At 50.7% G+C, this 17,597-nt stretch overlaps 8 protein-coding genes across 8 annotated transcripts; 4 read left to right on the forward strand and 4 right to left on the reverse strand.

The window, feature by feature from the left end:
• Positions 1–2,143: 2,143 nt before the first annotated feature.
• On the forward strand, positions 2,144–2,598 carry H257_02044 (hypothetical protein; the record flags this gene model as incomplete). Its single annotated transcript, XM_009825531.1, has 2 exons — positions 2,144–2,175; positions 2,298–2,598. The coding sequence occupies 2 exons, from the start codon at positions 2,144–2,146 to the stop codon at positions 2,596–2,598; spliced, it is 333 nt and encodes a 110-aa protein (XP_009823833.1).
• An 896-nt stretch (positions 2,599–3,494) lies between these two features.
• H257_02045 (hypothetical protein) lies at positions 3,495–4,914 on the reverse strand. The gene is made up of 4 exons (XM_009825532.1): positions 4,240–4,914; positions 4,104–4,177; positions 3,817–3,945; positions 3,495–3,749 (listed from the first exon to the last, which is right to left on the reverse strand). The coding sequence occupies exons 1-4, from the start codon at positions 4,909–4,911 to the stop codon at positions 3,539–3,541; spliced, it is 1,086 nt and encodes a 361-aa protein (XP_009823834.1). The 5' UTR covers positions 4,912–4,914; the 3' UTR covers positions 3,495–3,538.
• A 121-nt stretch (positions 4,915–5,035) lies between these two features.
• Positions 5,036–6,903, forward strand: H257_02046 (hypothetical protein). The gene is made up of 7 exons (XM_009825533.1): positions 5,036–5,143; positions 5,211–5,406; positions 5,462–5,644; positions 5,723–5,970; positions 6,046–6,264; positions 6,321–6,543; positions 6,618–6,903. The coding sequence occupies exons 1-7, from the start codon at positions 5,067–5,069 to the stop codon at positions 6,699–6,701; spliced, it is 1,230 nt and encodes a 409-aa protein (XP_009823835.1). The 5' UTR covers positions 5,036–5,066; the 3' UTR covers positions 6,702–6,903.
• H257_02047 (hypothetical protein) lies at positions 6,693–7,804 on the reverse strand. Its single transcript, XM_009825534.1, has 5 exons — positions 7,733–7,804; positions 7,524–7,669; positions 7,165–7,476; positions 7,010–7,117; positions 6,693–6,963 (listed from the first exon to the last, which is right to left on the reverse strand). The coding sequence occupies exons 1-5, from the start codon at positions 7,791–7,793 to the stop codon at positions 6,796–6,798; spliced, it is 795 nt and encodes a 264-aa protein (XP_009823836.1). The 5' UTR covers positions 7,794–7,804; the 3' UTR covers positions 6,693–6,795.
• Positions 7,805–7,869: 65 nt separating this feature from the next.
• H257_02048 (hypothetical protein) lies at positions 7,870–8,921 on the forward strand. The gene is made up of 4 exons (XM_009825535.1): positions 7,870–8,084; positions 8,183–8,340; positions 8,443–8,518; positions 8,578–8,921. The coding sequence occupies exons 1-4, from the start codon at positions 7,880–7,882 to the stop codon at positions 8,826–8,828; spliced, it is 690 nt and encodes a 229-aa protein (XP_009823837.1). The 5' UTR covers positions 7,870–7,879; the 3' UTR covers positions 8,829–8,921.
• A 210-nt stretch (positions 8,922–9,131) lies between these two features.
• Positions 9,132–9,517, reverse strand: H257_02049 (hypothetical protein; the record flags this gene model as incomplete). The annotated part of the gene is made up of 2 exons (XM_009825536.1): positions 9,132–9,247; positions 9,307–9,517. The coding sequence occupies 2 exons, from the start codon at positions 9,515–9,517 to the stop codon at positions 9,132–9,134; spliced, it is 327 nt and encodes a 108-aa protein (XP_009823838.1).
• Positions 9,518–14,872: 5,355 nt separating this feature from the next.
• H257_02050 (hypothetical protein) lies at positions 14,873–15,170 on the reverse strand (the record flags this gene model as incomplete). Its single annotated transcript, XM_009825537.1, has 2 exons — positions 14,873–15,043; positions 15,105–15,170. The coding sequence occupies 2 exons, from the start codon at positions 15,168–15,170 to the stop codon at positions 14,873–14,875; spliced, it is 237 nt and encodes a 78-aa protein (XP_009823839.1).
• Positions 15,171–16,598: 1,428 nt separating this feature from the next.
• H257_02051 (hypothetical protein) lies at positions 16,599–17,391 on the forward strand (the record flags this gene model as incomplete). The annotated part of the gene is made up of 2 exons (XM_009825538.1): positions 16,599–16,697; positions 17,083–17,391. The coding sequence occupies 2 exons, from the start codon at positions 16,599–16,601 to the stop codon at positions 17,389–17,391; spliced, it is 408 nt and encodes a 135-aa protein (XP_009823840.1).
• Between the last annotated feature and the right edge of the window lie 206 nt (positions 17,392–17,597).

Below are 17,597 nucleotides of genomic sequence, written 5' to 3' on the forward strand. Positions count from 1 at the left end.
GGATGAGTACTCTCAAGCAGCAATAGCATACTATAATACAATATCATCATGCTGGTGGTTATGAGTTTCGGGGATCATACATCCTCAACATGACTGCTTACTAGTATATCTATTCATCATGGAGGAGTGTGCATTGTGTTTGCATCAACACCTAAGCTCTATCCGAGATGAAAACAACATTCAACTTGTCGATTATAATGTGATTCGTCTTGTATACTCCTCCTAGATACCGAATGAGGGCGCATGTATTCAAGAAGAGTGTATAAAACCACATGAACACTAGTCTTGACACCACTTGACCCCCCAATATATGACTTCACTCAGTTCCTCGTATGGCATATTCATGAAAGTTCACTTGACACGCGATACAACCTTCTGAGGATTCTTCAGCGACTGGAATTGTGTAGAAACCATCAATGCGATCTACACCCCCTACATTGCTCTTCCCAGATAGCATTGGCGCCCGTTCTAACGCAATACAAATTCGAATCCCCCATTACTTACATACATATCCTATGATTGAGGGTATATACGAATGTTGACTACGATACTCTTCTTTCAAATGCTTGAGACTGCAACGCAACACTCTATCATAAGCAGTGAATCATTCCATCACTGTGTATATAACTGAAACGCTCTACCATCGGCATTATGTCGTCCCCTCGCTGAGGATATGGCTAAACGCAACTGGACCTCCCGTCACTGTTTCCTTCAACATCACACTATCCTTAGTTATGTACTATCTTAAGTTATGTACTACCCTTATTCTAGATGTGACTATAGCACAACGCTATGTCACCCGCAATGTTCTCCCCTCACTATGGACGTGGCAAAAGCATAGGAATATGCTATCCCCTCACAGTGAATGACACCCCTTCACTGTAGATATGCCTACAATACAGTACCACCCACTATCTTCTGTTATGTACTATCCCCACATTCTTGATGACTATAGCACAACGCTGTATCATCAGTAATATTCCCCCCCCATGGTGGACATGGCGAAAACAGATCAATATGCTATACCCTCATAGTGAATGACACCCCCTAACTGTGGATGTGCCTGCAACATGACACAATCTGCAGTTATGAACTATTCTCTCACTATAGATGTGACTATAACACAACGCTTTGTCATCAGTAAAATGCTATCTCCTCACTGTGGACGTGGCAACAACACAGCAATATGCTATCCCCTCACAGTAAACTTGACATCCCCCACTGTGGATATGCCTACAACACTATCTTTATGTACAACCCCCTCACTAATAGATGTGAGTATGACATAATGTTCAGTAATGTGCCTTACCCTCACTGTGATGTGACTGCAACACTGCAGCGTACTATCCTCTCACTGTGAATACGACTAAAACATAACGCTCTATCGTCAGCAAATATGCCATCCTCTCACCAACAATGCCCTTTGTACGCGCCTTATGCTGTTTAATTGCATGATGATGGAAACCCTCAGACGTCGTTATTGCTACATCTTTGGTAGTGAGGTAGTGGCATACTAGTACTTCGTATTTGCAATTATGATTCGCGTTCGTGTGTATATCGTGGTCGGGTGAGTCCAGCAGGTTCTTTTGCAGCAAAGCTCTCGACGAAATACTAGTGCAGCATAATAAGGAATGCTACGGTTTGCCTGAATTTACTTCTATGCAGCTCTACCTTCCTCTACTAGCTCGCTCGCCGTTGATGAGCCGACCAATACCGAGTTTAGCCAGCGGTGTACTTCGATTTCCAGTGCACACCTTTGAAATATTGGTAGCAAAAAAATGCCTTAGTGAGGTTTGAACTCACGCGTAATCCAACACTTGTCCTACGACGAGTACCTTGACCGCTCGGCTAAACACCAAGTGTATGTCACGACGAATGGTTGTAGCCCTCGCATACCACGCCCCCCCTCCTGAGGGGCACCACCCCATGTCCAGTACGAACCGTACGACTACCACGGATATCCACGGTTATGTCAAGCGTGTCAGACTGACCTGTCGAATTCCTCCCCCGGTGCAGGGCGATGTGTGGCTACGTCTACTGTTCCGTATGCTCCCTGTGAACTGCCGTTTTGCCCACCTCCAAATCGAGCGTCCCGACGCCATTTGTTGTGCCTACGGCTGTGGAGCTGTGGAAACCCAACACCATGCATTCCATGCTTGCCCTCAAATCCACCCCGTATGGTCATTTCACCGGGATGCATGGCGGCGCTATGGAGTGTCTTTTTCATGGTCTACTATCGCTGACTTAGACCTGTTTTCTGTCAATGCCCATGGTAACCATCACAAAGGCGCAATCAGGACCTTGTGGATTCTACTCACGGCATCTACCCTGCACCTCATATGGACCGAGCACAACAAGGTCCAATATGAAGATAAGACCCCTCTGCCTTCCACTGCCTGGAACGAGCTGTCTTTCCTTGGCTGGACGATGTCCGTCCGCCGATGGCTGCGCCTCCAAGACCCCGACTGTCCACTGCGCTCCTCCGTCCTGCATGTCCTCCACACCCTCCGTGCCCCAGCCAACTACCGGCCATTGTGGGCCAAATACCCCTACTCTTTGCACCTTGCGCCGACCTCCGCAGCTGACCAGCGTGCCTAGCGTGCGCCGATATGATAGCGGCAAGGCCTGAGATGCCAAGTTCAACTCTCAAGACTGTCTCAAAACGCATGGTGCCATCACCCTCGCGATTTCTACCAAGAACGTTCTGCGGCCCATCACACTGGCGGCCGTCTCCCCACTCCACTCGATCCAACTGTCTCACCTACGGTATCTCTTGGTACCTCCACGTATTTATTTGAAAACCTCTAAAAACCAGTGCCACCCTACGCACATGCTTTTGCATAGGCATTAGGAATTAGGTGAGCCCATTGGGCAATATTAGTATTGGGATAAAACCTAATATAGTCCTATTTGACACGGTATGTCAAGACGAAGCTCAAATGATATCATGGCGAACTTTTGAAATGGGTGCGGGTGTATTTTTATTGAAAAACTCAGCCAATCAAATCGAATGAGTTCAGTAATATCCTCACACCCGCTTTCCCGTGGAGTGAGGATATTTTGGCTTGAATTGATTAAAGTAACCCCACTCTGTATCCGGACGGGCTGAGTGAGGAGTATCCTCACTATTGTCCACAAAGACTTAAACATGGATCAATTGGATTCGAATGCTATTTGGCGAAATGACTCCCAGTCCAAATTCGGGTGAAAAGCACTATATCGTGTTTTAATAACTGTTGGACTGTACTACTACTGATGTACTAGCAGTAGTTAGTAGTCGTGCTCAATGACATTTGGTCTCTCAGTTATATTGTCAAGAAATTGGCACTACCTAAACGGATGGACCAATCAAAACCCAGATCCTTAATCAAGTAGCCAATCAAATCCACTATTCGAATACGTAATTCAACATCGAATTAGTGTGTGATTGAAATTAGTGTGATACTGGACGATCTTTACATGCAAAAGTCAGGACAAAGACTCTGAGAAGTCGTATAGATGAACGCGAGGCAAAATCCCAACGATTGTTTATGTCTTGTTAACTTGTGAACGCAAACGTGGCCAGCAAGGGTACGTGGTCGCTGCCGTGCACCGAGTTGGGGATCCCGTTTTGGTTGGTCGTTGTGGTGTCGGCGGGGAGATTTCCCAGGGATTTGTCCTGCCATCCCGCCGGTCCGTCTTCCGACCGCAACTCGGCTTCGGATGGAATCTCCAGCAACGATAATGGGCGTACATGCTCGGACGAGTACCTGGTCCATATGGACATAAGTAAGCCAACATGCTGTGATTGATTGGGTGTTCGAAAGGTCAACATACCAGATGTAATCGATGGCCCAGCACCGTCGAAAGTTGACGGTCGTATGCAGAGGTTCGTTGCTTCCAGTGTCGGCTGTACCGTCGGCGATGCGGTAGTCGGCGTACGCGCTCTTCATTGTCCAGTCAGGTCTAAGGCCAATCAATATGACATGTACGAACATAGCCCAACGAAGTAGTAAACAAGCTAGTTAATCAAAGGCGCGCTAATGTTAACATGCAGTAGACATGCCACGATCAGGTACACATAGTTCAACATAGTTGGATAGGTCTGTGTTGCATGGACATACCTGAGGAACGAGTTCTCCATGTACTTGTACAGCTGGGACGACGGGGAGTTGTTGAAGTCGCCACACACGACCACCTAGCGAAGAACAGAGTCGGGAGTGGGTTTCATGGATGAGGTGATGATGATGGACATCGTACAGGAACGGTGCGGCCAGCGGGAAGGTCCTCGGTGTACTTGGCGTGGATGAACTCGGTCAAATCTGCCATTTCGCGGTGCAATTCCACCAGTTGTTTCATTTGGTGGTCGATTTTGCTGCTGTTCCACCACAAGTGGGTGGCACCCACGAGCACGAGCTGGTTGGTGGCGATCTCTTGGAGCAGCACCAGCAGCGCCACGCGATCGTGTTCGTCCGAGAAGTTGACGCTCTCAACCTCCTTTAGTCGGAACTTGGACTGTTTGAAGAACAAACCGCACCCGTCCATCTTTTTCTCGCCACTCCACTCGGAGACGTGGCCTGATGGCCGCTTCACGTACACGCTGTCGTAGCCCAACGCGAGGAAGGTCGGGCGGAAGAATGTCCAGTAGTCACTTAGCTCTTCCAGGCACAGCACGTCAGCCTGCAATGAGGTCAGCTGCCGCACCAGAATCTCTTTGCGTATGGCCCAGTCCAGCAGTGGGGGGTGGACGTACGGGAATCGGTCGGGTTTGGCCAAGTTGCTGGCCAAGATGTTCAACTGAGCGATGGAGAAGGTTGAAGGCGCACTGGGATGTGCAGCCGTTTGGACTAATGATGGAATGGTTGGCATGATGGATGAAGACTTGGAGGACAGTGACCGGCGGTGTGCGACGGCTGCCCGGACGACCCACATGCACTTTCGATGTCTGGGGCCTCTGATTGGCGGAGGTATCCGGATGGTTCACCAGTATCCGGACCGGATAATACGCTTCTCAACCAATCAACGACCGCGATGGTGGCGGCCATTGGATCGTGTCGACACACACCGTATCGAACGATCAGACCATCATGGCATCCTTCCACACCCTCCCTTCGTCATCATGGGCTGATGACGACGACTTCGAAGTGCCTGCACCTGCTTCCACGTGCGTAATGCCATAAGGATCTTGTCCTTCCCGTGCTACGTGTGATGCTGACGTATGTTGTACACAGTCCCGCGGTCGCTCCCATTCGCGAAGCCGCGATCCCCCGTGAAGAAGCGCCTCGTCAAGCGTCGCCTTCCCGTGGACAACGCCACCACGACGACCACCACGACACAGGTTATGGTGCCGGGCGTGGCCGTCGCAACAGCGGCGACAACTTTGAAAAGCGCGAAAAGCTGCCCGTGCCCGACTACGGCCCGTTCAAGGTAAGCAAGCACCGCCTTCAAGGTCCGCGACATATCACACGATCGCATGTCGTAGAGTTACGTGGGCAATTTGCCGTACTCTGTTCAAGAAGACGACCTCGCCGACTTCTTTGCCGGGTGTGCCATCAAGGAAATTCGTATCCCTATCGACTACAACACGAACCGCCCCAAGGGGTTTGCGTACGTAGAGTTTGAGGACCGCAACTCGTTGGTGCACGCGCTCGAATTCGACGGCCAGGTATACCTACCTACCGAGCTCTATGTATATCTACCAATGTCCTTGGTCATACGAACACGCCAACCAATGTCTACGTAGACCGTCAACCAACGCGCGATCCGCGTCGATGTCGCCGGTGAAAGGAAAGGGGGACGCCAAGACAACGGCTTCTTTCAAAAGCGTGACGGCGGAGGCGGCGACCGCTACGCCCGCGAAGACCGTGGCGGCGACCGCTACAACAACCGCGACCAGCGAGACGACCGCGGGTCCCAGCGCAGCGACGGCAACTGGGGTGCCGACCGCCGACCCAGGGATGACCACCACCACCACCATGACCGCCGCGCTCCGTACGTCGTCCATGCAGTGAATTGCTCTGCAACTTGCCGCGAAACAACTCTCCCTCACTCTTGAAACATATGTAGTCGTGAAGACACTGAAATCGACGCGCATACCACGTCCACCGGCCCCGCTGAGCGCCCCAAGCTGTCACTCAAGCCCCGCACCAAGTCGAAAGAAGATGTGGCCCAAGCGACCCGATCGGCCAACGTGTTTGGCGACGCCAAGCCTCGCGATGAACGCAATGTCAAGCCGGTGGCGGATCGACCGGCTGCCCGCCATGACTCGAGTGACCGACCCCAGAGGTACTGCATAATTCGTGGGAATAAGCCCATGGCGGCGGCGGCTGATGGAGTTGTAGGGACGGACCTGGTGGCCGCGGAGGACGTGGAGGCCGTGGGGACCGCGTCGAAGGCGCCGGTGGACGTGGAGACAAGGGCGGCCGAGGCGGTGGTGGCGGTGACGTCAGCAAGCCGACCCGATCGGACGGAGACTGGGGTCGTGGCGGAGCTGCTTCTGCCGCTGCCGCCGCCGTGGTGGAAAAGAAAGTCAAGAAGCCCAAGGCCGACAAGGACTTGACCAAGGTACGATGACAGGCAGGCATGGGGCCATCGATATCGTCAGGGAAGCAGGACCAACTGATGCCCTGATGTTGTAGACGGCAGTGTTCAAGCCGGCGGCCGTGGCCACCAAAGTGGTCAACGCGTACTCGGTGTTTAACAACGACTCGGACTCGGATTAGGAGCTCTCTCATTAGGATGATCATGGAGTGGTGGTGTGTTTATATGAATACATGTTTACACCTTGTGTTTTGCAGCAAATACGACCGTGCTTCGTTACATGGTCATGGTGAACTCGCATCCTCCAAAACCCACGTGGATGGGTTTGGCAAAGTCCAGCCGCACCGGCACTCGCGCTTTCAGGTTGCGGCCGTTGAGCTTGGTGCCGTTGGTACTGTTTTGATCGGCGAGGTAAATGTGGTCGTTCTCACTGCTCCATCGCATCTACACTTGTTGTCAATCATGATAAGGAATCGACTCAAGCACCGACTTCAGCGTGGGTGGTGGAGATCTCTGGATCTTTCGGCAAGCTCAGGCCAAGCGGGGCCTTATACTTCTTGCCCGAAGATCTACCAATGTGGCACACGCGGTTAACGTCCTACCCATGGGTGTTAGACACGTTATAGAGGGCACACGTCGTAATACCGTGGATAGAACCAACGTGAAGTGTTGGCCAGAGTAGACGCCGCTGGTGCAGGCAATATGAATGGTTTTCTTTTCACCATAGGTGCGCTGGGGCTTGGATGACGATGCAGCAGCTGGAGAAGTGGTTTGATGTTGGAGCTGTGTTTCGTCCTTGACGGCGGATGGAAGCGGTGGCTCGTGTGACAACGACGACGAGTCCGCACTAGGTGCTTCCTCTTTACCCTCGGCTAAACTGTCGAAGATTTTTTTCTTGGCTTGGGCTGCTTCTTCTCGGAATTGGGCAAGCGCTTTGTCACGTTGGGTCTGCAGATTCTACAAGCGACCTTTAGCTTATGGCAACATGGGGTCTGCATCGTTACATGCAAAGCTAGGTTTCGTTGCGCTTCGAGGTACTCAATCATCGTTTGCGGTTTGTCCTTGCCTGGAGTCGGGTGCTCCGACAGAGTCGATGAATTTCGAGCTTCTCCGTCCGAATGATCCGTCTCGTCAATCAACGCAGCGCTTGCTGTAACGTTGCATCACGATGAATACCAGCGATCATGAGTAAGTTGCATGCTATTGCTTGTACCTCGATTGCTTCCCGTGGCGGAGCTCATCCTCGCGGCCTTTCTCTTCACACTGCGGACCATGATTGCAGTGCTTCGGATTCAAAAATGATGTCGTATCCGGATATATTTTTAATTATCCGCATAATATGCCAGTTGAATTTTCGATCATGTCCAACGAGCGGCAAAAGGGCGTCGTGGTGAGTAAGGCAATCGCTTATGGCTCCGTGGCGACGTATCTGGGGCGCAAGTCGGAGGAAACAAAGACACATCGATGGCACATCTACGTGCGGGGCATCGAGAACGAAGATCTGTCCTACATGATCAGCAAGGTGGTGATTAGCCTGCACAGCAGCTTTGCAAATCCCGTGCGAGGTATCGTCGACACATGCGGCACCGTTCGCAACCCCTTCATGCTCCATTGCAACCAATTGTCGGTGATCGTTGAACGATGACGTCTTGCTACTACGTAGTGCTGACGGAGCCACCGTACGAAGTGTCCGAGTATGGATGGGGCGAGTTTGAGACGCGGATTCAAATCCATTTCCAAGACCCAGACGAGAAGCCCGTGGACAAAATACACATGCTGGTCTTGTATCCACCTGGAAACCAAATTGCGTCCACGAAGAAGGTGCATACAGTATAGATTCTTTCCCAAGCTGCGTGTTTTCTTCCTCGTCATTGTGTACTACGTACCTACCTACCTACCTTCGCGATGTGCATATCCGCATAGCCAGTCGTGTCGGAGTTTTACGACGAGCTCGTGTTCAACGAGCCCACGGAATTCATGTACAAGAAGCTCATGACAGGTACACTTCTCGATCTTGCAATTGTCCGAGTCGATCGTCATGGCAATGAATGTACGAAGGCCCTGAAAAGCAAGCCCCGCCGAACCCTTTGCAAGAACACTGGCCAGTCTACTCGGAAGCGCATGACCTCAAGCTCCTCGCCGACGCCGACGCCTTCCTCACACGAGAACTGGCCACGGTCAAAGCTCTATTTGTCGAAGCCGACGTTGAAGCGAAGGAACTCAAAGAGAAACTGCAGCAGGTGCAGTCGCAGCTCGTCCTGAAAAAGGCTAGCAGTAGCGTCAAGCCAGCAGGCCCTGGGTATCCTTAATCCAACGACAAATATATTAATATATATATATCAGCAGGGCTATACACGGAAGTTGCCATGGCGACGACGTGAGCATCCTGACGTGAACTTTGCTCTCTGATTTTGATGCAACTTTGCAACAACATGCCTGGAAAAACCCACATCTTTGAAATGTCTCCTTAAAGTACTTAATATCATTGGAGCTTAGGGATGATGATGTAGGATGTCGTCGCTACTGCTGTCCATTGGATGAATGGTTACACTCGAGTTCGTCTCGTTCCAGCTATCCAATGCCCACCTCGTCACCTTCTGTTGTTGTTCCTCTCAACTGTCATCCACTTGTTTTGAAGCAACTTCCACGGCACTATTGACATCTTCGTCATCCTGCAGCAACAAATGGCATTCGCCAAGTGCGTTGTGGGCCACAGACCGTCCTTTGGCTGGGGTGCGAGAAAGACTAGGTATTGGCTCGGGATGTCGCAATTCAACACGATGGCACCCAGCGCGACAACCAGCGCGATGGAGACCTGCATCCCGCTCAAGGTGTGCTGAAACACTGTCACTGAAATTGCAATGATCAGAGCCTTCTGCAACATCGCAACCATGGATGTCGTGAGTACGCCAAACTTTCCCACGGTGAAGAGGATGCACGACTCGCCAATGGCGCCACAGACACCCAGCGCCACGAGGGGGATAGCACACGCTGCCATGGACGCCAACAGGGTTGGCAGCACTCAGGCATACTTACCTCGGCCCTTGCTCGCCAACGACACCAAATTACAGTGTAACACCCCGTGGGCATCGCAGTGGAACCTTACCGCAGGAGTACTTGCGCACTGCTAGATTTTACATCGATAGCGGACTGGTGGACGAGTTTGCCATCATAGAATAGGTTTGTGAGCTGGCAATTACTTCCCATTGTCTCAATCAGTGCTGAGATGAGCTTAACTTCGTGTTTGGTGAGTACCCATGAGGTCGCTCGCAACAATATAAGTGATCTTTGTAGTTGTAACTTAGTATTGAAAATATGATTGTTTGTGTTGTGGTGGAAGGGGGGGGCACCCAGTGAAGGGAGGTCACACAGTGTCCGAGGGCGCCGGCTAACTGCCACCGGCCAGAACTGTCCTACAGTACATGTACTGGTTTAACTTGCCGTTTTATTTATGCTGATCGACACCGTGTCGTGTGCAATTGTCGGCTCGGCAGTATTTCAACCAATAGAAAACATGTTACTACGTAGTAGTAAATGTTAGTGATATGTTCCTCCTGCAACAGCCGCCTCGTCCAATCGGATTGTCGGAAAAAATGCTGACCAATCGGAGTTCAATAGATGCTAAACCAGATACAGCCTTCTATTGGAAAAGTGTTCCAAGGCCAGGATTGAAAGTACTGCCGTAGCAGTTGCGAATAAAGTTCTAAAGAGTGATTGAACTGAAACTACATCGGAGAATTTCGAAAATATCAGCAAATTTCCGAAGTACCCTTCTTCCTGATGAAATGGGTGGCAATTCGGGTATTTGCCTCGAGCTTCCAGTTCTTTGTGAATAAAAATAAGCCTACTGGAGGAATAAAAAATAAGCTAAAAAGTTCTTTGAATAAAAATAAGCCTACAGGAGGAATAAAAAATGAGTTAAAAAATACCCACCTTTTAACTTTTTGTCATTTTTATATTCATTTTAAACCCTCTTAGCGGATCGTTTAACGGTATAAACTAGTTTATATCTTGTTTCATAACCGTTTACTACCTTCATACCCACAACCCAACGGCAGCCCCAGAAAAACAAAATCATGAATTAATTTTGTTATGGAGATGCAAATTGAGACAAAATGGGTTGAGCACCATGGAATCGACTACGAATCAATGCAAGACGTTGAGTACGACAAAGTCGTGAGTTGTGCTGGCCCTCCGCACGTTTTGCTGTCATTGCACTCCCATAGACTCGTAGCGAGCTAGCACAGAGCGATACCAAAGCCTATCAGCTTCACTCTAAGGCATTAGCGAAATGTGGTAGTTCGTCAAAGCAAACGTGAGCTGTTGAATGTTGTCGTAGAACTTGGGGCTCCATGTGAACGTTGCATAGGACACCTTCCATAGGTTGCAAACTCAGCTGAAGAAGTTCTCAGCAATCACTCGATCTGATGACGCCCGGCGGTATAGCACAACGTCTTCAGCATCGAGAATTCCACGAGGCGGGTTTGTCTTGAGGTGAAGGGCCTGGATATCAGCCATGGCTCCGTAGTACCATTGACGACAAGAGCAGCCCACTTCGATGGTGCGAATCCACTTGCTCGCCATGGTCAAATATGTTGAGCTCTTTATAGGTCTTCTTGAGCGCTTGTAGGTGCTGCTCCATGCGTGATCGCATGATCGTCAAGTCGGCCAAGTTATCCGGAAGTACAATTTCTGCTGAGTATTTGATGATAAATTATATGGATATACTCTGTATCGATAATCAAATCATGAGAGTATCTAATTATTTCATTGTTATCTGATTTTGGGGCCTAATCATTTGTCGGTCATCCAATCACGAGGCCAAATTTTGTCGGATTTGTATCGTGTCTGTCGTATCCAACCTACTCTTTTCATTAAAGTAGCGTTTTAAGCTCGCGTTTGCAAAGGTCAACAATGTCGTTTGCTTTTACTATGGCGAAATTTCAAATGACGTCGTTTTTTAAATGAAATCTGATTAGCTTGATGCGAACTTTTCTACTTTTGGTTCGGATTTCCATCTTACACTTTTCAAATGCCCTGCCACATGTAGCCACGAAACCGAGGTCTTCAAGAACACGCTTGACGTGCATGTACAGTACCATAGAAGGGCACTTTGTTTGAGGCCATAGAATGCCCCGAGGATCTGCCAGGCGCGTCCATCGACATCAAAGCCATCTGGCGGCACCATATACATCTCACGATCGTTTGTCGCATGGACGTAGGCATTGGTCGCGTCACCCTGGCGGCAGTGCATGCCACGTTGGGTGGTGATGGCGAGGATCAATCGCAGGGAGTCGCCGCGGACCACAGGAGCGTAAGTCTCATCGTAGTCGACGCCTGGCCGCTGTGCAAAGCCCTTAATAACGACGCGTGCCTTGTAGGTGTTGGAGCTGTCCGGCATGCCCTTGCGTTTGAAAACCCATTTTGACTTCAAGGCTCGCATGTCGTGTGGTACGTGGGATAGTTCATAGCATCCCATCGACCGGAGGTTGTTGATCTCCTTTTGGCAGGCTTCCAGCCAGCCGAGCGAGAGGTACGTCGTTCGTGATCCATGGCACTGGATGCTGCGTTTTCTGACGGCGTTCTTTCTTTCACAGGCGAGTGGCGGCGAGGGCGGCCGACTCTGGGACTTGAAGGCGATGGTGGCGTTTCTTGCGTTGCTGGGAGCGGTGCTGTTTGAGGCGGCAGTGGCCCGGCGGCTTTGTCGGGTGTCGTGCACGAGCACAACAGGTGGGTAGTGAGCTAAAGGGGCGTTTTAGTATCGAATGGGGGTTGATTTCCGTGTCATTCGTGTAGGTGATTGGTGCCGAGGGCTAACGGGCGACAACATGGGCGCGAATTGCCGAGGCGGCGCAGCAGTGTCCACCGTCGGCTGCGACTTTGGTTCGTAATCGAACCAGGACATGTCCGCGTCGTGGCTGTCGGGTTGGAATGTGTCGGCTACGTCATCCGAGTCGTCAACGAAGGTGGTACGTGGTTGAAGGAAATTGTTTTTTTTCATGAACTTGCAGTCTACAGTGAATACGACCTTGTTGTCTTCTAGGTCGAAGACTTTGTAGACCTTCTTGGCCCCATGGTAGGCGAGAAAGACACAATTGTTTCCTTGGGGCTCCGTCTTGTCGTCGGCGTCGTTGCGGCGGAAACACACGGAGCCAAAGACTTTGAGGTTTGAAATATTTGGCTTGTTCCTGCGCACCAACTCGTGCGGCGTCTTGCCGCTTGTCTTTGCATTAGGGATCCGGTTGCGAAGAAAGGTAGGTGGTTGTGCTGATGGCCTCGGCCCACCAGCGCTTGGATAGGTTGGCGTGGATTAACATAGTGCGCGCCATCTCAACCAGTGTGCGTTTCATCCGCTCGGCGGTCCCGTTCTGCCACTGCCGTCTGGCAGTGCTGGTTTCATGGTGGATTCCTTCTTCCTTGAGGTATGTCTCAAACCGTTCATTGATGCATCACCGCCGTTGTCCGGCCGTAGGGTCTTTACCTTGACCCCAGTCTGCCTCTCGATCCACGGTATGTATTCGAGGGTTGCCTCGTATGCATCGCTCTTCTTGGACAACGCTTTGATCCACACGTGGTTGTAGCGGTCTCAGTATATGCAAAGAAATATTTGGCGCCGTTCGGCGACTCAACTTTGGCGGGTCCCCACAGGTCAGTGTGGACGCATGTGCCGAGTGCATGATTGGACATGTCGCCGACTTTGGGAACCGAGGTAAGGTGTATTTTCATACCAAAACCGTATGTTACGGTGGGGTATCGCCAGTGACACTGCTCTCTGTGAACTTCAAGGAACGACATTGAAGTTACGTGTGACCACGACGTCTGAGAAGAGCAAGACCACCACCATGATGTCGTTCCAAATGTCCCTTCCACATGCGCTCGATGGGTTCTACATGGACATTCCGGCTAGCCTGCAAGGTCTGTTTGAGAAACGGATCCTGTTTGAAACTCTGCAACGCCTCGAACCTCGTTTCTAATGGGGTACATGAGTGTGTCTGTGACGACGGGCCTGGCTGGATCACGCTATCGGGTCCCTCGTATGCAGTCTTCACATGTCAGAGTTGCAGGTGGTTTATCGGGTCCACCCACGGTAGCCTTACACATGGCTACCATAGCCTTGGTGGGGATGTGGCCGAGGCGGGCAGGCCACAACATGGCTTCACTGTCATCGGCCAAGTTGGCCTCATTGTTGGCTTCGAGTGACGAGATTGTGGTGCCGCGCAGGACATACAGGTATGATTCGTTCCACATGGCGGCGATGGACAGCTGATTTTTGATCTTGATGTCACAGTAGTTCTGTTTGAAGAACAGTGAGGTCTCCTTCGAGCGGTGGGTGATGCGGCCTATGGAGATGAGGGTCTTCGTCAGTGTTGGTACGCACAATACGTCTGAGAACACGGCAACTCGACCGGTGTCCAACGTGACTTCATCTTGATTGTTCCCATAGATGTCACTGCGATGGGGTGGCCGTCTGCAAGTCGGACCCCTCGTTGGCAGCACACGACGTTGTGGAGGAGTCCAATGTCCCCAGTCATGTGGGCGGTGGCGCCGCTGTCGACGATCACTTCGCGTGGAGATGGTGAGTTGACGCTGTTGCATTCATCCTCGATTGACGTCGCGTACAGGGCGAGATCGGCGTTGACGGAGTCGATCGGGTGCTCTCTATGGTCGTCAACGCAGTCAGGCAAAGTTGATGACGTCGTCGTCGCCTCTTTGTTGGAGAGAGGTGACGCAATCTTCTCCTAGGAAGAGGTCGTCATTGTTGTTATCGTATGCGTAGTGGCCTTGGTCAGAGCCGCGCCATTCGCATTGTCTTGGGCGGTTTTGCCCGCGACCACGTCCACCTCGACATCCATTTCGACCACCACGACCTCCGTTGGGTTGGCGGTTGCCTGGACCGTCAGGTCGGTCATTTTTTTCACGGATCGACGGCGGATGCCCTTGGCCTCGTCCGCCTGTCTGCGGTGACATTCGGGCGGGTAATGTCCCGCTTTCCCGCAGTAGTAACACTCTCCCGAAGTTGTGTTGAGAGCATCATCTGATCTGCTTGCATTCCTGCGTAGGTTGGGGCCGTGCATTTGTTGACGCTCATCGTCGAGCTTGAGTTCGGCGAGGATTGTGGGCAACGAGGAGTAGCGGGTGTTGGTGCGGGCCTCGTGTGTGATGAACATCATTGTGTTCGCGAAGTGAGGCAGCAGCAAACACAGGTAGCGTGTGATGTAGGATGATTCCGGCGTCATGTCTCCGGCCGCGGCCATCTTGCGCATGAACTCATGGAACTGGTCATTGAAGCTTTCTAGCCCCATGCGTTCACTCCACTCCAGCTTGCTCATTTGAAGTTGTAGAGTGACGAGGTTCACTTCGGATGCGCTTCATAGATGGCGCGGAGGGCTTCCCACGTTTGGTAAGTCTTGGACGAGGCGTGCGTGTATTTTAGGTGGTCGCCGTGGATGCTGAGTTGGATGTAGGAGAGCGCAACAAGATCATCCGCCTCGTTGCGGTCGGATGCGTACACTCCTGGGGCAATCTGACATTGGAGAGGTACTTTCCAAACCGATGCTGGTTGATTTTTGCTCGTTTCTTGGCACACGATACGCGGTACTGCCATCAGCCTTGAGCTTCGTAGATGATTCGAACGTGAATTTGTCGGTCATGCTTGGGCTCATAACCTTTTGATTGCTGCGCGAACACAAGGTTGAGAGCAAAGACGTGGACTGGTAGTATTTGGAAGTGAGTGGCTGATAGGCTTAGCTAATCTCCGCAGTACTGTAACTAACATAATATGTAAGCTCGTATACTATCGATGTAATCGTGGAATGTCTTGAAGAATGCATTCGGTGCACGACATACATGGATGCATGGACTTGGTCGTCGATCAGAAACTGAGGTACTTATGGGCAGAAACCACAACATTTATGTCCATGCATGTTCTGCTCGATGTTAGGATAAAATAGCAATGTGAGTGGGTCCAAAGTGATGGACCTACAAAACGCACTGCAGCACACACGGGGAGGCTGTTGCACACCGTGCCTACCCCGACAATAAGTTGCTCCCTATGGTTTCCGTAGCACTACTCAAGCAGTGCACTGTAGGTTTTTCAATGTACAACTATTCCCCCGACATCAGTCGAAATAGCCAGGTGGAATTTGCGTAGTGGACTTCGTGTGAAACGATAAGTGAATTTTTTCCTATGTCGTACCTGCGAAAAATGATTTTCAGGTAGAGTTGTTTTCCACTACATAGGGATGTTTGTGTCGTACTGCGTATAACGTGAATCTGCGTCCGTGGTATCCTTGGTCGGGTAATCATGTGATAACCTTGAAAACCCAGGGCCATACCTTAAGGTTAGAGCATCCCCGCCGGCAGATGTAGAAATGTAAAAATCTTCTAAGTACATCATTGCATCAGCAAAATTTACATTTTTCAGACCCACACCGGTTGCCAATAAATTTTACATCATGATATAAACGCTCCATAAACACGGATTTCTCAACAGATCTGGTCGTTTACAGTTCTATGCCATTGAGGTCCCAATGTACTTCTTCAACGAAGCATGCCACCCGACGTCCTGAAGCACACCGGCAGCATTAATAAGAATCTTACAGACAATAGAATGTATGCCAACCCTGCTGCACTAAATTCTCGACTGGCGAGAGCTCCAAAACCTCAATCACCAGCGGGCGTCCAACGCGACTTTGCTCCATCAGGGCTACAATTTCCGCCAACCGGTGTGGATTGGCTGTGAAGTGATGTATTACTGTTACAGCACGCACCCAATAAACGGGTCTTTTCAGCTCTATGTTTACATGCCGGTGGGGATGCTCTTAAGGGGAATAAGGGTTACCATCTGGGGGGTGAAGGAGATCCTATTTTAGGAAGCGTATCAAACTACCCTAACTATCAGCATGCTGTTAGTCGGGAATTGAAATCAAATGACAAAGGTCTATTCTGGCACTGATATCGTTTGATTAGGCAAGAACCAATTGAAAGATAAGGCCACGGCCACGCCAGCTAACGGAAACGTGAATGTAATGGAAGCTACCCGAATGGAGCCGAATGGCATGGGCCAATCAGGAGCGACTATGGAACGCCCCAAAGTGTTGGCCAAAGAAAATACCAAGAAGAAGTCGACAACGACGGCGTCGACAAAGTTGAAGGCTCCACCTGGGATCACCGCAACAGTGCAGCATTACTAAAAAATGCCGCAGAAGGCGAACATTTTCTGTCTAATGCGTGGAGCGAAGCCCAGCGCAAATTGTTACAACGAAATCAGTTGGCGTATCCAAACGATTCGGAGGAAAAAACCAAGGATGACCCCAATGTGGACAATCAGCGTATCCAGGCCTAAATTTCTATGTATGGGATTGGAGGGGTTGAAACCTACTCAAGCCGTTTCATACCACCAACGCAACCTACAGCGGGTAAAGCGTTGCATCAAGTACCAAAGCGTTTGGCCTCGGCGCTGGAGACCGGTACTTCTTCGGCTAAACATGCGAAAACGCAGTTGGTCAGCTACGCAACGAATCGTGGAAAGGACAAAGAAACCGTGTTGAATCGTCACGGAAGCGCCGGAAGCAACCCCCCATTGCGAAAACAAAACTGACCGTCAAAGCTGCCAAGATAAAGGAAGCTCGGCAAAAGCAGCGTGCGAAGAAATCTCAAAAGTGGTCAGCTGAAGAGGAACCGCATGTGGAAGACTTCCTGATGGAATTTGTTCCCACTCAGCCTCCGATCATACCCGAAGGCCGTGCAATGAGCCGTGAAGAGATGAAGTTGCTCCTCGCTACATGCACAGCAGCGAGGAGCAACTTCAACACCGATGAAACATATTTCCGGCGTTCAGTTCGCGGTACACTGCCACGATACAGCGAGTGATGGATCTGCACAACCCATTGGCAAGAACGTATGCCACTGCCAAAAAATGTCTGCATCGAGCGGAACGGACAGGAAATCGAGGGTAATCTTCAAATTGTCCTGAAGGATGTTGGTAGGGTACAGGCTCAAACAGACGACTTGCCTACCGTGGCTCAGCTTGCGGTAATCATGGAGGTAGCCGGCTGCGAACTGACAGAAGTTCGTCA

This window comes from Aphanomyces astaci (genome assembly GCF_000520075.1).
Source record: "Aphanomyces astaci strain APO3 unplaced genomic scaffold supercont1.3, whole genome shotgun sequence".
NCBI lineage: Eukaryota > Oomycota > Saprolegniomycetes > Saprolegniales > Verrucalvaceae > Aphanomyces > Aphanomyces astaci.

Coding starts and splice junctions, on each gene's coding strand:
- H257_02045 (XM_009825532.1), bottom strand. CDS start 4,911: ATGTGGGTCGTCCGGGCAGCCGTCGCACACCGCCGGTCACTGTCCTCC. Junction 3,946..4,103: donor ATGGAGAACTCGTTCCTCAG/GTATGTCCATGC, acceptor GATTGGCCTTAG/ACCTGACTGGACAATGAAGA. Junction 3,750..3,816: donor TGGGCCATCGATTACATCTG/GTATGTTGACCT, acceptor CATATGGACCAG/GTACTCGTCCGAGCATGTAC.
- H257_02046 (XM_009825533.1), top strand. CDS start 5,067: ATGGCATCCTTCCACACCCTCCCTTCGTCATCATGGGCTGATGACGAC. Junction 5,645..5,722: donor CGCTCGAATTCGACGGCCAG/GTATACCTACCT, acceptor ATGTCTACGTAG/ACCGTCAACCAACGCGCGAT. Junction 5,971..6,045: donor CACCATGACCGCCGCGCTCC/GTACGTCGTCCA, acceptor AAACATATGTAG/TCGTGAAGACACTGAAATCG.
- H257_02047 (XM_009825534.1), bottom strand. CDS start 7,793: ATGGTCCGCAGTGTGAAGAGAAAGGCCGCGAGGATGAGCTCCGCCACG. Junction 7,670..7,732: donor CGCCACGGGAAGCAATCGAG/GTACAAGCAATA, acceptor GCAACGTTACAG/CAAGCGCTGCGTTGATTGAC. Junction 7,477..7,523: donor AACGAAACCTAGCTTTGCAT/GTAACGATGCAG, acceptor GGTCGCTTGTAG/AATCTGCAGACCCAACGTGA.
- H257_02048 (XM_009825535.1), top strand. CDS start 7,880: ATGTCCAACGAGCGGCAAAAGGGCGTCGTGGTGAGTAAGGCAATCGCT. Junction 8,085..8,182: donor CTTTGCAAATCCCGTGCGAG/GTATCGTCGACA, acceptor GCTACTACGTAG/TGCTGACGGAGCCACCGTAC. Junction 8,341..8,442: donor AAATTGCGTCCACGAAGAAG/GTGCATACAGTA, acceptor ATATCCGCATAG/CCAGTCGTGTCGGAGTTTTA.